General features: G+C 43.5%; 1 protein-coding gene across 1 annotated transcript in view; it reads left to right on the forward strand.

Moving 5' to 3' along the window:
- The first annotated feature begins 51 nt into the window (after positions 1-51).
- Positions 52-16,461, forward strand: part of LOC148830056 (mitochondrial intermediate peptidase-like) — a 30,002-nt gene continuing 13,592 nt past the window's right edge. The window contains exons 1-16 of the mRNA XM_088922289.1: positions 52-432; positions 997-1,170; positions 1,344-1,432; positions 1,513-1,599; positions 2,036-2,099; positions 2,191-2,373; positions 2,744-2,900; positions 2,991-3,039; positions 3,628-3,688; positions 4,349-4,401; positions 7,766-7,919; positions 8,385-8,462; positions 8,967-9,171; positions 9,771-9,880; positions 11,486-11,560; positions 12,906-13,022. Of these exons, the coding sequence (XP_088778415.1) occupies positions 286-432; positions 997-1,170; positions 1,344-1,432; positions 1,513-1,599; positions 2,036-2,099; positions 2,191-2,373; positions 2,744-2,900; positions 2,991-3,039; positions 3,628-3,688; positions 4,349-4,401; positions 7,766-7,919; positions 8,385-8,462; positions 8,967-9,171; positions 9,771-9,880; positions 11,486-11,560; positions 12,906-13,022 (1,803 nt within the window). The 5' untranslated portion in view covers positions 52-285. The remainder of the gene's footprint in view (positions 433-996; positions 1,171-1,343; positions 1,433-1,512; positions 1,600-2,035; positions 2,100-2,190; positions 2,374-2,743; positions 2,901-2,990; positions 3,040-3,627; positions 3,689-4,348; positions 4,402-7,765; positions 7,920-8,384; positions 8,463-8,966; positions 9,172-9,770; positions 9,881-11,485; positions 11,561-12,905; positions 13,023-16,461) is intronic.

The raw sequence follows: 16,461 nt of genomic DNA on the forward strand, positions 1-16,461 counted from the left end.
CTGAAAGCCCCGAATGTATTTACCAATATGTCTGCTCCCAGTGTCGAGCAGCGATGTTGAGTATTCCGGACAGGCTCGGCTGACATTTGTGAAACTGTTTCAAAGACTGCGTGAGTTTTTATGGCAACGGAAATCGGCGCATCAAATTATCGCTAGGACGTCGTGGATACATTACATCTGGCGTTTTGATCCAAATTTCGGAAGCTCTTCATTGCAAACATAGCTCATTTAGCTTAAATCCCAACAGGCTAATAGTTATTTGAATGCTGAAACACAGGACAAATCATGATGACCAGTAAACGATTTCTGAGTATTTTAAAGCATGCGAGCCTAAGGACATTCGTTAGAAATGTCACGACGTCCTGGTCTCCGGTAGGAGCTGCCTTCAATGCGAGACAACACAGAAAGCTGGATCTTCTCGGTAAAAACGTGGTAAGCAAAAAAAGAATCCTGACAAATACCTCTCTGACGTGTTACATGTGACCTATGTCCTGGTCTGTATGCTAGTGTTTAGACCGACCAGTCATTCTTGGCGATATGAGTTATGCTTAACGGCTCTGTCTGCAGTGTTACGATAGGAAATGCACCTAAGTTATTTCCCTTAATACGCTCATTATCTTTGTAATTGGTAAATTGATGACCACGAAGGAGGCTCCATGCATTTGAAGATTTCGAGGAAATAAAATGACTTAAAATTAAAACTTAACTTGATCGCCATTTTAGGCACAGCTCTGTTCGTTTCCACACCAGTGAATTGCTAGACAGTGGCTAAGATATCCTGCTTAGTCCCATTGCACTCATCACTGTTCGTGGGGGCGCGGTTTGTGAATGATTTCTGAACCTCGCACGCCCTCGGTCCCAAGAGCAGTCAGTTTCCAGCCGCTCTCCAGGACACAACCCCCATGGAAACGGCCTCACCGCCAGCACTGTGTGGTGGTGGGCTCGTAAGGCCTTCCAGCGGACACAGTACAGGAGCTTTCTGTTTTCCCTGGAAAGGGCCTGTTTGCCGTGCCGGAGCTGAGCTCTCCCGAGGGGTTCGAAGTCGCCCAGGAGAAGGCCCTACGGCAGACGGAGCGCCTGGTGGAGAGAGTCTGCACCTCCAGGCCTGGGCCGCAGGTCGTGGAGACCTTCGACCAGCTGTCCGACAGCCTGTGCAGAGTGGCCGATCTGGTAAAGCTCCCTTTCTTGTGTGCCCCACCCCACCCCCCGCCACGCACGCACGCCCTTAGCTCAAGGTGTTATTTCTCAAATATCTCAGCCGTCAGCGCCCAAGAGAAAATCAGGACTACATGAAATGAGCGTTGGCTTTTACCGGACATGGGGGTGTTTGTCTTTTCCCGTAGGCGGATTTCGTGAAGGTTGCACACCCTGACGCTGCGTACCGGGAGGCGGCGGAGAAGACCTGCATCAGGATTGGCACGGTGGTCGAGAAGTGAGTATCGGGACGGTCCCAGCGTGCGCTGGAAATATCCTGCCACGGGAATTCTGTTCATCCGTCCCTTTTCTCCGCAGGCTGAACACAAACGTCGACCTCTGCAAGAGTCTGAAGGATTTGTTGGATAACAAGGACATTGTGGATTCCCTGGACCCAGAAACCAGGTACCTCTGTAAAAAAAATAAGAATTGTGGTTGTGGTAGGAACATCAACCCAGTTCCAATCTGCAGACCCAGTGAGAGTTGTCAGAGCCCATTAAAATCCCCATTCCCATCACTGGAGTGACCTTTGCCTGTTTTTAAGAACAAACATATCCCAGAATGGTGTTCCTTGCGAGATTGTCTGTCTTGTCAGGGATTTGTCTCCCCGGTAAAATAGGCGCAGTGTAGTTGTGACACAGCAGTGGACCCAGTTGGGGAACGCACAGGTTTAACATAAACCTCACACCTGACATCTCCAGCAAGATTTCTGATGTCTGAAAACTCAGACATGTGAACAGCTTACAGTTTCCGAATGTGATGTTTCTTTTACGTTCCATGTTGTAGCAGAATTGAAGTTGGCAGTGGTGGGTTTCAGTGTCGTGCTTTGCTGTGCTTCCAGGAGAGTCGCGGAGCTTTTCATGTTCGATTTTGAGATCAGTGGAATTCATCTGGATAAAGAGAAGGTAATGCCACCCTCTCCCCATGACCGGTGCCCGAGCCTCGCTGCTGCTCACGCCTCCCGCCTCCCGTTTGCTAACGTCTCGCGTCCCACAGCGCAAGAAGGCCGTGAGCCTCAACGTCAGGCTGCTGGACCTGAACAACGAGTTCCTGCTGGGCTCCCACCTCCCCAACAAGATCGAGAAGCGGGCCCTGCCAGAGCACGTGCGCCACTGCTTCTCCCTCGACGGCAACTACATCCAGGTCGCAGGGCTGCACGCCGACTCTCCGGACGACCTGGTGCGTCTGCGCTGTCACTGTTCACTGCTGCTGTTACAATGTGCTGTGTGTTTTTACTTTGTGTTATAGGGGTTAACTGCCAAATACCAAGGTACGTGAACCCTACCTTGGTAACTGGCTGAACCCTTGATAAGTGGGGGTTAAGAACTATTCCTCCAACTTAACCACCAGGTGGCGCTAAAACATTGCAGAACGGTCTCATCGGATGTGTATTTACAAGTGAAATGGTCGGACCTTTGACAAAAAAATTGTTTCAAACCAGAACTTTCGTAATTTTTATAGAAACTGGCAAAGATTAAACAGAGAGCAGAGCACCCTCATAGACAGAGCTGAAGCGCTTTGTTGGTTTATTTTCAAACTGCACCATTAGGTCCGGGAAGCTGCGTATAAAATCTTCTTGTACCCCAACCCGGACCTCCTGTGCTGTCTGGATGAGCTGCTGGCTTGCAGGAACGAGTTGGCTAGACTGGTGGGCTATCAGTCGTTTGCTCACAGAGCTTTGAAAGGAACAATGGCCAAGACCCCAGGTAAGAGACCATCGCAGCACCACTGCCTGCTGAACTGGGACCCTTTCACTTCGCGTGTGACAGCTTTTACCCCCTCATTTTTTTTTGTAGAGACCGTCATGGAGTTTCTGGAACTTCTGTCTGAAAAGCTTTCTGACAGGTATGTTATTTCCTGCTGTGTTCCTCCCACAAGGAACGTTTCATATTAACAGAAGTGAAGAAGAAAGCTGTTAGACTCTGCTCAGCAGTGCCTCAGCTCTGCACGTTGCTGAGGATGCTGTGGGTTTCAGGCTCTGTCTCAGTACTGAAATCCAGCTTGGCCCTACAATCCTGCTCTATGTGGACTCTTCAGAAACAGCCTTACTTTTTATTACTCAAAGGAAAGTCAAAGCTTGATGGGACTTCATGACCATTTCTGTTGTACTTCTTATAATTATAGAAATAGATATATAACTAGGTACTCTTCTGTTATAAATTCTAAAATCAAAGCTGGATTTTCTTTCTTATGAAAAAGGAGCACCTGCCAGTGAACTCTGATACTGGCTATTTTTCATTTGGGCTTTTCATTTACAAGATACGTGCAACAAAACTCTTTACATTCAAAGGCTTGAAGATGTACGTGTCTTCATCTCACTTTTAACTTGGAATTGGAAGACTTGCCAATACTGTGAAAAATTACATGAGATTCAGCACCTCTGTAAAATACACAAAAGCAGGCATTGCATTGATCTCACTCTACTTTTTGCAGAGCAGCAAAAGATTTTGAAATGATGAAGGATATGAAAACAAAGCTGAACCCAAGAAACGCAGTGAGTACTGTAACAGAGAGTCCTTATACAGCAGTGCTTCCTAATCCCAGTCCTGGATCCCTACATACAGCACACTATCTGCTGGGTTTATAAAGCGAACCTGTTACTTATCTGGCTCCTTTGGTGAAACTGAAAAAAGTTGCTTGTTTGGAACCCTTGCAAGTTCCTGCTTGGGTGATGGCCATTTGAAGTTGCTTGAAGGGCATCAGTTAAAAAGGCAACACCCCCAGTATGAGAAGTGTCAGAAGTGAGAGGTTTCAAGCTCATGCTGTTATTAGACCAGTTCTGGGCTGAGTTGTGGAGGAGAGCTCCGATGGAACCAGACCCAGCAGGTGTGTGACCCCCAGCTCCAGGCCAGAGAGCTGCTGGTGTGCAGTATGGGTCCCGTGTGTGTGTTTGTGTGCAGAGCCTTCTAAAGTGAGATTCTGTATCACCATGTGCAGCAAATTAGCAGTTAACATGTTATTGTCTTTATAGTTATGAAAAAAGTCACTTTTAACTGTGTATGTCAGAAACCTAGACAGCCTATTAACTTTTAGCTATTAGAGATCCCACTTTATCTGGGAGAATACAGATATTAATGAGTGATCACATTTGTGATCTGAAATGATAAATAAGATTGTAAACAATGATAATTGAAAATCACTTTTTTTCTTTTAGGACCTCATGCCCTGGGACCATCCCTACTACAGCGGTGTCCTGCGTGCTGAAAGGTCAGGTAGGATTTTGTTTGTAGGTCTAGTCAGTTTTAATGCACCGCCGGTGTCTTATAAAAAGGGGGCCGTCCATGTGTATTTGAAGATTAAACTGCAGCATTCCACTGTCACAGCTGTAACTGCAAAAGGATTGTAAATAGAAATACACAGGTTTTATGAAACGTTGCCTACTTTTCACCATTAGTTAATAAGTGGTCAGTGCAAGATGGAGTAATACTACTATGTAACGTGTGATGCCTCAGAAGATGAATTAGATTTAATTGAAAGTTTTCAGAACAGTCAGAAGGGCTGATTATTTTATGTTTTATATTAACTTGTTTACTCTGTCTAACTGGCACTTCCAGCTACTGATTGACAATCCAGGAAACAATATCACATTCCCCTCGGCTCGAAGCTGTGATATTACCCACTGAAAGGATGTGGGATTTAGTAAACAGGCTTTTTCTTGCCATGCAGATGCTCAGAAATGCGAATGTGTTGGAGTTCATTATATCCACACTGAATCGCTTTCCAAATTCACAGCAGCTGATGCATAAGGAAATTCTGACTTTGTGATGCTCTGTGATACCCCTGTCTGAACATGAGTAGAGCACTGGCTCACTGCTTGCATCAAGGAAAAGGATTCTTCCCTAGAATACTCTAGATTATCATCTACCCGTGAGGGAGAATATCTATTGTTAAAATTAGTCATCTCTGAAAAAGAAAAGCATAAATTAAAAAATAGATGCCGTTGAACTTTGGTAGCACTCCAGTTTGGACCAGACAGTTATTTATATCTGGGTGTTATTTAGACCCCATGGCTTCTGTCAGCAGTGCTGGGAACCCAGTCTGCTGATGAAGAAACGACAGGACCTCCTGGAGACACAATATGAGCTGATTTCTCTTTATTTTAATGCCCGTTTTTCCTTCAGGAATGGAAACTGGAAGTTAGCTGCTGTGGTTTAGCCAGTGCAGTACCAGTCGTTACTGTTCTGTTACTGTACAGTATGGTGAAAATCACACTGGCTGTAGTGTAGATGTGAGGGCCTTTGTTGATTGCTTGTCCAGGCTTTCCTGACCCCTCCGCTGCCTCGTGATGTCTGGGTCCGTCTTCACTGTAGTCGTGCAAGTTCTCTTCGTGATGATCAGAAGCAACAGGTTTTGTGGGGTCTTGTGGGGGCGAGCAGGGCTGAACGAAGACTGCTGCAGTTGTTACTGTTGTGATGAAGGTTCAGTGTTGTGTTCATTCACTCAGAGACCTTGTTAATGAGGTGCTTTTCCTCCCAGCCTCTCACCTGGGGCCAGTAAACCGAAGTGCCAAGTGTAGTAAATATTGTATTTAAAATCTTTATTGTAGACCTGCAGGGTCCTGCCGGACGTGAGTGCTGTTTCAAACTGAGATTCTGGCGTGCAGGGCTGACTCGTTATTAGGGGCACACTGGAAGTGCTCACAGGACGTTTCCTGATTAAGTTTTGTCCTTCATTTTTTTTGCACTGCGTTAATTTAAAGTTTTGCAATGTTGTGTATGGCTTGTGAAGAGCTGAAGGGTTCAGGGGAGGGCTAACAACTCTTAATGGCAGAACCGTACTGCTTGTCCATAGACTCTAAAGTCTTCTTCTGAAGAGCTAGCCTGATAACCACATCTCCAAATTCACAGTTTTCCTGATTCCAAACAGAGCGATTCTTTTTCCATTGTGCAGACCTGATTTTGTCAGAGCCTGCACAGTCTTGGCATGCTTACTGAAATCAGAATAAAAGAATGCTTTAAATTTATGAAAAAGAAAGCTATTAAGACTTTGTGTGGCAGATTTCTGATAAAGGAATTTGCCAGCAACACAGGAATAAATCCGAAACCTAAACTCTGATGTGATTTTCTGTAGTCATGTGTGCTCTGATATGTAAAAAAAGATTTTTACATTGATTTATGTTGACTGAGGATACCATATTCATGACGATAAACAACTTTTATAAAAAAAAGTTTTGGCAACATAATAGTGTTATGATGACTAAAAAGTAGCGTAACAGAATGCTGCAGTGTTAATGAGCGCAGGTGTAAGACAGAAAATATTTAATCACACAACAGAAAATGCCTGCAGACACAGAGGCTGAAAATCCCAGCTCAGTCTGCAGCATTGAAGTGATCTGGAAATGTACGACAGTGCAGTTATTTTCTGCACTTGCATAGTCTACATTTTTTGTGTTCTTAAACTTTAATTTTTGAACTTAAAATGAAAGAGGCAATAAATCTCATATTGTGGCTTTCTCTGAAGGCAGTTGTCTGAGATTTTAGAAAAGGCTTTCATTAAAAATGGAGTTCTGAACGCCTCCCTTTGCCCAGGGGCGGTGTATTAAACTGCACAGTTTGTCCACACGATTTAGGTAATTGCACAACTTCACAAGATTGGCAGGAGCCTTCTGGTTAAATTGATAAGCTCTTGATGGGTGCTGGTCGCTTACTAAAGTCACAAAATATTTCAGTGTTGGTGTGACAGGCAAGACAAACGATCCTTCTGTCAGCAGCAGCTGTCAGTCTCCTTAAAAGACAAAATAAATGCTTGAAGTGGAGTCCAGCTTTGGAATTTCACAATCTGTAATTCTCCTGGTGCGTATTTGTACAGGAGATTGCAGGATTCATGTTCAGAGCAACTCAGTGTGTTGCGTGTCCTGGTGCATCCTAATGACACAAGGGCTGTTGTGTGAAGTGTCTTACTCTGCATGTGCTATCTTGAGCAGTACTTGTTTAAGACCTTCTAGGTCACAGTGGAAGAACAGCTTTTTTCACTGTTTTTATCTTCCATGAGTATAAAGACAGTAAAGACAGAATAATTTTAGGGGAATATAATGTGCATATTTCTCTTAAGAGTAAAGACTCATACCGTTGGCTACACAATATCTTTTGTGTTCTAGGATAGGCATTTTCATTCACCACTGTAGCTATTTTGATCATTAAAAATAAATTACTGTTTTCATTTTTTGTGCTTTTTTGTGTTCGGCAAACAGTGTCTTCCATTGGTCTTTCACAGACTCCTTTACCCACTGTGACGCAGGCATTACAGCTTATGCTTCTACTGTTAATGATAACTCAGTTACTTTGTCTTTCACCTGTTGTCAGCTAGGATCCAGAATCTCTGCCTCTTCCCTGGTATAAATCCTGAGAGGCTGTAGTCCCTAAAGAAGAAAAGCAAGCCTGCGTTAATGGTTCAGGTTGTGCCAAGTGCAATACAGACACTGCAGGCAGTGCGGGTCCCCTCTACAGGGTAACCCTATAGTTACACAGACTTCTGTATTGAAGAGGAACTTGGAATCAAAATATCAGCAGTTATAGCTTCAACTGTTCCCTGTTTTGGGACCCACAAATTAAACACTTTCTTCCTCTTTCAGGTACAATATTGAGCCCGGCCTGTACAGCCCGTTCTTCTCCCTGGGGGCGTGCATGGAGGGCTTAAACTCCCTGTTCAGCCAGCTCCTGGGCGTCAGCTTTCAGACAGAGCAGCCCGAGAAAGGAGAGGTCTGGTGCGAAGACGTCCGCAAGCTGGTGAGCGGGCACTGCAGGCCGCGTTGTCAAAGAGCACTCCGTGAAATCAGTTCGGTTCACAGGCGCCTGTGAAGCAAACCACAGTTTCCATCAGGTCGTTGGTACAAAGATAGCCTTATAGACAGAGATACGGCTTCTTAGTTCAAGACAGTGTTGGGCTCTGAGCAGCGCATAAACACCAGGGAGCTGCAGAAGGGCTGTGTATAGTTTTTTAAGTGTTTTTATTTTCCAATTGGAAAAAATAAAGTCTGTCACAGCTGTTTGAAATTATTTTAAAATTAATCACAACCATTTAGGTTTCCTTAAATATTTATAAAGAAGGATATCTGATCTATTTAAACTTTCAAAATGTTTGTGAGTTGGGGTTGTTATGTTTTAATGAAAATCTGAAGGTCCAGACAGCTGCTGAGCAGATGGTTTAAGCAGTTGTGCAGTTCTTACTAAGAGACCTGATTGTCTTGACAGGCTGTGGTTCATGAGACTGAGGGGCTGCTGGGCTACATCTACTGTGACTTCTTCCACAGGCCTGACAAACCCAACCAGGTAACACAGCAGTTTCCTGTGGACTTACCCAGCGCTTATCAGTGGCAGAATTGCAGTTAAAAAAGGGCACATGATTGCAGCCTGCAATTATAAATGTTTTCCTTTGTAAGCTTCATTTTGTCTGAGGAGTTATGATGTTTCTGTTCAAGTTACAACACATAACCTTCTCAAAAGCAGTGGGAGATATGCAAATTTTTTCTAGAGTTTGTGAAGCCAGGCAGTTGAAACAATCAGCCTTTGTTACAAGAGCTCACAAGACACTGTTAGGGCTCTGCCTCTCAGTAATGGGCACATTTTGCCTCCTATCCTAAGATGTTGTTTAATTGAGTTGCTAAAATGCCATTGCATTCCCATTTGCTTGAGGCAGATGTTGGGAACATCGCATACACCAGTTTATCTGGAGGGGAAGACTGAAAGGACAGCAGATGCCAGCTGTTTTATGTAGCAGCAGGAATGAGAGTGTTTCTGAGTCTGAGCCCTGGCTGTGCTTGCATGCGTGCGCAGGACTGCCACTTCACGATCCGCGGGGGGCGCCGGCTGCAGAACGGCCAGTACCAGCTGCCAGTGGTGGTCCTGATGCTCAGCCTGCCCCCGCCCTCCAGCAGCGCCCCCGCCCTGCTCACGCCGGGCATGATGGAGAACCTCTTCCACGAGATGGGCCACGCCATGCACTCCATGCTGGGCAGGACCCGCTACCAGCACGTCACAGGTCTGGGGCAGCTGAAAGGGCACGAGCATCTTCCACATGTCTGCCATGGTGCATTGAGAAAATAACCCCTTTCCAACCCTGTTAGGCTACTAAAATGTACCCCCACTGACTAAGAGTCAGCTTTAGTGTTGTCTGTTTTCAGTGGCTTCAAGAATCATAGAGTTCCTGTCAACACCGTTTGCTGCCTGTAGCTATATCTCCAAGGACCTGTTCTTTCCAAGTTTTCTTTCCTCTTTCTTTTCAGATATAAACGGCATCCATATGTTGTTTTGATATCTACTCCTTTCATACGAGCTGCAGCTTAGTACTTAGTGGCGTGAGATAGATGCAGATGACATCAGTATGTGCAGTGAATATTTTGACTTGGTAGTGTCCTGCTGAGCTGAAGAGCATTTACATTTGTGTGCTGCATTTTTGGCTTTTGAAATTGTGAGAGTTTGAATTTTTCAGTCCTAAATCATTTCAGATTTTTAGTTTGAGTTTTCATAGTGTAGCCATGACAGGAAATGCACATTTACCAGTATCCTGCTCTTGTTTGTACCTGGTTCTTATATTTTCAGACTGACAGTAAAAATTCTTTGCTCTTTCTTCTCTTGAAGGAACCCGCTGTTCAACAGATTTCGCTGAAGTTCCTTCCATTTTGATGGAGTATTTTGCGAGTGACTACCGCGTGGTGAATCAGTTTGCACGACATTACCAGACAGGACAGGTATCGGCACCTTTCCCTCCAGATTTCAGTTTGATCCAGGTCTCCTCCAGGTCGGTCCAGAATAGTGGGGTGTGCACTCTTCAGCTTTCAGCGGCGGGATCTGATTCTCTCTGTTTATTTTGCAATAATGTTTAGGGTAGACATGTTTTGTACTTGGCTCCCCCTTTAAGTTAAGGAAAAATGCCATGTGTTTTCTTTCTTAGTGAACTTTCAAATATATTCTTGCAGTAAATGTGCCTCGAAGATCCTTGAGTGAAACCGACAGAGTTTGCATTACAATAAAAACAGTTTTACCTTAGCTTCCTGAATTAAGAAAACAGTTGAATTCAGGTACTCACTGCCGTGACAGGCAAATTAATGAAATGCAAACAACATCTACAGGCTATATCAAGGTGTGGTTGATTAAAGTTACAGTTGTCTTTGTCCTCAAAGCTAAATCCTTTCAGCCTGGTGAAAACATTTGGTTACATGCTCTGTGCTTGTGCTTATCCATTACTTCCTGGATTTGTCTAAAAGATCAAATCCAGTGAAAAATTACCCAGGTTCTTCAAGACACATGACCTGACATGTACGAACACTTTCGGAGCCTTCATTTGTGTGGGATGAGAGTGCTGCTGGCCTAGTTATTGTTTCTTAATGAAAGAAGTTTGAAATAAAGGACGAAATGACTTTATTACTTTAACATTGATGGTCTTTCTATGAGTGTTGCCATTTCACCCAAGTCCAGAATTTAATTGTGTTTGAGAGATGTAAATGACAAAAAGCAAAACCTGAGAGTTTAAGGTGCTTTATTAAATACTAGCTAAGAATATTAAAAAAAGACATCATGTTTTTTCAGCTGGTTTCATATGGGATCCATTTTGTTTCTCTTTAAGAGAATGTGCACTAATTATCTTAGAACAGAGGGAAGGTAACCCCTTGACCCAGGTGCTTGGTCCAGTCTATCACATTAGTATCACATTAGTATCTTAATATGAAACAAGTCTCAACAGGCAGTTAAACAGAAGGAGAATCAGGAATGTCTGTGCTTTCATGGTCTGCGCTGGGTAGCTTTCTCCAGCTTCACTGTGATTCTAACACAGATGTGTTTCCGGTCACCAAATCCGTATACAAATTATTAAACACGGATTTGCAAGGCTAAAGTGAAGCGTGTTTTTGTTTTCCATCCATGATAAGACTGATAAGAATGGCTGAAATAAGGCTGTAGTATTTTAAGTTTTCTTCCATAAGAGAATCAGTGGAACCTGAAACAGCTGGCGGGTGTTTTGGTTTAGTTCCGTTTCCATCAGTGTACCGATGAAAGGGAAGACTGGTTGTCAAAGTATCAGCTTCATTTAAAACACCCGAAGAAGGCTCTACAGCCTAAACGTTGTGTTTCTTTTCTTCTTCTTAAAACAAGGTGCTTGAAAAAGACACAGTGTAAATTTGCTGATTAGCAGTTTTTAAACTTATTGGCTTTTACAAATTATCACAAATATAATTGGTAACTAATTGTTTAATTGTCAATGTGTGGTGGCAGTTTTCTGTGGCTGCATTAGATGTGAAAACGCAGACCTCTGGTTTGTAAATTGTACTGAGAATCTGGTGCTGCTGTTTGTGTTCCAGCCTCTCCCTAAAAGCATGGTCTCCCGCCTGTGTGAATCCAAGAAGGTGTGTGGTGCAGCAGACACACAGCTCCAGGTGAGAGTCGCCATCTTTTGATGACAGGTCTTTCCTGTTCCTCTGCCTCCCAGATTGAGCCTCCGAATCACTGCGGCTGAGCTGCTCAGAGCGGGGAACATCTCGGCCTGCAGGAAAGCGCTGGTGTAGATTGTAATTTCCAACAGAAATAACGTTTTGGAATAGTTGCACAGATTTGTGAATACAAACCACAGAACTTCACTTAACTTGCCCAAAATCACAGCTCATTTACATCTACAGACATATATTACTGAACCCTACACAGACTGTGTCTCTTTTCTTTTCCTTTCAGCAGGGAATAAACCTTCACCTGCTCCTTTTCTTCACAAGGCTGGGAGGGAAGGTTCTGGGGGGAAAGGCTGCAGTTCTCTTTCGTGCAGTAAACCATCAGTGTCGCATCAGATCTTTCTTCAGTTTAGGTCTTCCACGAGGAAATAGTGCGTAGAGCATTCATCTGTTGTTTAATGTATTCAGCGGTGCTCAGTGGTGGTCTTTCCTCTTGAAAGACGAGGGATTTTGGGTCTGGCAGGTAGTGGGTGTCTAAGGGAGAGACTAGTGCCATTCTAGCCAGAGGATCTGCACAACCTTCCAAGTTGAGAGCTCAGCAGCTCCAACCCCAGGGGCTTTCTTGTGAGCCAAGGAACCATCACTATCGCTGTCTCGACCTTTCAGATACAACACCCTGCTTTCATTACTGACACCAAACCACGGGCCCTCCAGATCTACAGCCACCAACAGTTTGTACTCGCTAATAATTTTATTGGAACGTTTTTTCAAAAAACGATTTAATTTCAGTTGCTATTTGTGAACTAAATCTTGCATCTATGAAACATTATTTTTACTTTAAGAAATAGTGAAACAGTGAAACAGATTAAAAGTAGTATGATACAAGCTCACATGTGAACTTCCGTTTATTTAATTTAAGAGTTTGCCTCAGACATTATCGGTATGAGCTGTGAGGCTGCACAGCTGGCACGAGTTTTGAAACTCTGGGCTCCGTGGAAGAAAGACCACAACAGAAGTCCACATCAAATCTGCAATGGTTATTTCTGATCATTGAAAGTGCAGAGAATTCAGATTTGCACAGACAGGAGGATGAAAATGGGCTGAGGGCAGTTTCATCTCTCTCCCCTTTTGCTGGGGAGACAGGGAGGTAGTTCAACCACTGATTGAGAACCCCTGCTTTAGACCAGTTAAGGTAGTCTAAGGTAGTGTTAAGGTTAGATCTCTTGAGGACTAAAGATGAGCAGATGTAGCTTCACTCTGGGCCAGGGGAGATCACCACCGAGGCCTGTCATGAGTTTGAGGCTTCTATCCAGACTCTAACATCTTTTGATGATTTTAGGTTTTCTATGCGGCCCTGGATCAGATCTATCACGGAAAGCCCCAAAATCGGTCAACGACTGAAATTCTGAAAGAGACGCAGGAGAAGTTCTATGGACTGCCATACGTTCCCAATACGGTAGGTGCTCGTGTGTTGTCCTTCACTGCTGTGAGACCTGCTCTCTGTGGAAGGCCTTGTGATGTGGTCCCTTTCAGCCAGTGGAGTTCTCTCAATAAAAATACATAATTGCTATAGAAAGAGAAAGAAACCTCAGAATTAGTGAACCACAGAAGTATTTCATTAAAACATTGTGGCACCGTACAAAAGAATTAAGTACGAGCAGTAAACAGAACATACAGTTTTTGTCTTGCAGATGTGTTACTTACAAAATCCCCGCGGAAATATAAGTCTGACAGGTGTCTTAATTCTGCTACTGGCGCGTTTGTTGTCCAAAAGAATATTGTGTTACATCGTAGTGTTAAGTGTATCAGTCACGTTGACAGGTAATGGAAGTTTGGCTCAGAGAGTTTTTTCCTGAGGAAGTCTCGGAAACGTCAAGCACACATTCCAAATGTTTGGAGGAACACAGAAAGAAGACAATAGAACATTATTCCAAAATTCCTTTTCTCTGTCTTTTTCGCCCTCCCATTGTTCTTCAAAAGACAATGACATTCCTGACAGGGTGAAGACTTTGCAGTAATCTTAGTTCCTCCAGTGAATGAAAGACTGGCTTTACTCTGATGAATGGAGAGCCTTTCATTAACTGTTGATCCTTAGGGGTGTAGCAGTGGCCACCAGTCGGATATGGCAGAAATGCCTTTTAATTTGTGTTTTGTTAAATCATTCGATAATCATTTAAATTAAGACTTTAAAGAGCAAGTTGCAGCTGCAGCTGCAGCTTTGTGAATGTTTTTCTAGAAACCTGAAGCTGAACTCGTCCGATTCTTGCGAGAGGAATTTGTGTGGCTTTTAGGTTGTGATGAAATGTCTGGTTCTGTCTTTCCACGAAGAACCTCAAAGGTAGTGAGACTGCAGTGAATTCTGCTGGTGTGATACCTTACAAAATATTTCTCTTAGTAAATAAAATTAAAGTTTCAGAGTCAGCTGTTAACATCAAAGTCTTTGTAAAGTGTTCAACGTTCTATAGAAGATGCATCCAAACAAAACTTCCTGGTTTAAATCTTTTTTCATAACTGTGGGTTGGTGGTCTACTGAACAGTAATGCTCATAACAGCTTTCAAGGTTAATGAATGTTTACAAAACATTCTTGCCTAATCCTTCCATTAAAAAAGAGCGTGTCTGCTGCCTCACTGTGCAGCGCTCAGAGGCAGAAATCCTCAGGCCAGTCTCGCGGTTACTTGTCTCCCCTCTCTGTGGTTTTGTACCTCTTACCCAGCCAGCACTGCATTTAAGGGATTAAAACCTTTTTTTTTTTGACCTGCTAAAATAACAAAGCAAAGGGATACTTTGAAAGACTACACCCTGAGGGAAATTTCTGAAACTGTAGTTTTCTCTGTAGTTGTATAATGAGAACGGTTCCCCACACTCGAGCAGCTGTGAGCAAGCACATCGCCAGGAGGGAATATATTCAAATGTGGCACATTTTCTGGGAACAGCCTTTGTACGCCATTTATTTCAAGCTGTAATTATGTGGCCCATCAAACATGTTGAGATCATTCGGCCTTTTTTTTTCCTTCCTGAACTTGGTTTCCACCACAAGCCCCTTTCTCTCCCCACAATCCCAATGTGTCCCTTTTATTTTCTTTTTCCATCTTTGGGAGTCGGAATGAACAAAACTTTTCCCTTCCCCTTCGATGGCTGTTAGTTGAAATTTAAAATGCCGTGGACATAGTGTCTGCTTTGCAGTTCATGTTTTCATTGAGAAAAGCTGCTCTAGCCTGGGACAGATCCTGTTTGTGGTCTCCTCAAGTCAGGTTTTGTTCTCAGGCTCTATAGGACCATTTCTTCTATAGTAGCTTCTATACTTTGGGCTGAGGAGACTGAGAAATCAAGCAGGTAAATATATTTGCGCCAACGGACGCAGCCAAAATGTCAGCTTGCAAAATTTGTAGTATTTTGCCTTCGTGGCTTCTTGGTAAAATTATCTAAATCTATTCAAATAATATTTAAAATATCCCGAGGAGTCCAGGGTAGTTTGGATGTGCACACTGATTTTTTCACATCATAGACCAAACTTCGTATTAATATTGATTAAATGTAAAAACATGCGTTTTGACAATTTCATTCTGGTTTCGTTGGAATACTTGTGTGTCCGAAATGGGAGAGTTCTGCTCTCCCCGCTCCGGATCTGCTCTCGGGAAGCTCACAGCCGTGTCGGCCACGTTCCGCGGGGGGAAACGCATGCGGGGCTCAGAAGAGGGTCTTTCAAGGGTCACTCCAGAAGAGCATCAGCCAGTCGGTTTGCTGACCCGTCTGGGTGTAACTGTGTTTAAAAAGCCTGTGCTGGGTTGGCAAACAGAACATTCTATCTGTAACGTTTACTGGGAGGCAGTACCAACTGGGCAAGCGAACCCTGAGAGAGTCTGTCCAGACTTTAGTCGGGGCCTGATCTGCCCACGATCTCTGCCCTCTGCAGAGATGGACTGCTTGTCCGTGATCTGTTCCTGGTTTGGACAGGTGGTACGTGAGCAACTTCATTTTTGGAAGCAATAAGAAAGTATTAGTAAACAAAAATTAAAATGTACTGGATAAAGCGGTTAGAGAATGGGTGGATGTGACAGGAGATTACAGTGACTGACAGCAAAAAGACCTGTTACTGAAAGTGAGGAGTTTATTCCTAACATTTCTAACCTTACACATCCGTAAACTCCTATAATCCGAGGCATTGTTTGTCCTTTCTCCTCTTTCCCTCTCTGTTTCTCTCTCTTACCGAGATGATTTACATCCGCTGGGTTGTGTGTGCTTTCTGGGAGCTTGAGATGAGTGTTGTGGTTGCACACAGATAAGGAGTGTCGGCAGTAATAATGTGTTAGGAGTAAAAGAACAATCACAGGTTACACATTCCAAATGGTAATCCATGTTTGCTTGATATTGTAAGGAAAATATCTCAAGACATGAAATTCCTCAGGCTTTGTTGATGTTCCCTTATCTACAGAGCTTTCTCTGGAAAGCAAGAGACCAGCCTTTTCAGCTTCACGTGAAACATCCTGTGTGTCCACGCCCTTTCCACAGATTTTAATAGATCAAATCAAAAGCCGTTAAATTCTTAAGGCTTCTAAAATGACAACTTGTCAACTTTCTTGACAACTAAGTTTTAGTTAAAAAGACTCAAGTGACTCAAGGTTTTTTTTTTTGCTCTGCTACCTCATAGTGTCCTTATGCTTGCAGCACAAATGTTGCTGATGACATTTTGTGATAATTGTTGGCGTACTGGCTTATATGCCATTGAAATCCACATTTTGGATACTCAGGAACAACTTGGAGTTCTGATTACATAGACTGTTTAAAAATCTTTTTGTGTCTTTTTTTAAACTGTTTACATCATCGCCTTGATATTTACTGAACCGTTTCACTTTTACTGATGGGGGGGTGAGACCTAGACATTGGATCCCTTCTC

Source organism: Atractosteus spatula, chromosome 7 (genome assembly GCF_055471065.1).
Source record: "Atractosteus spatula isolate fAtrSpa1 chromosome 7, fAtrSpa1.hap1, whole genome shotgun sequence".
In the NCBI taxonomy this organism is placed as follows: Eukaryota; Metazoa; Chordata; class Actinopteri; order Semionotiformes; family Lepisosteidae; genus Atractosteus; species Atractosteus spatula.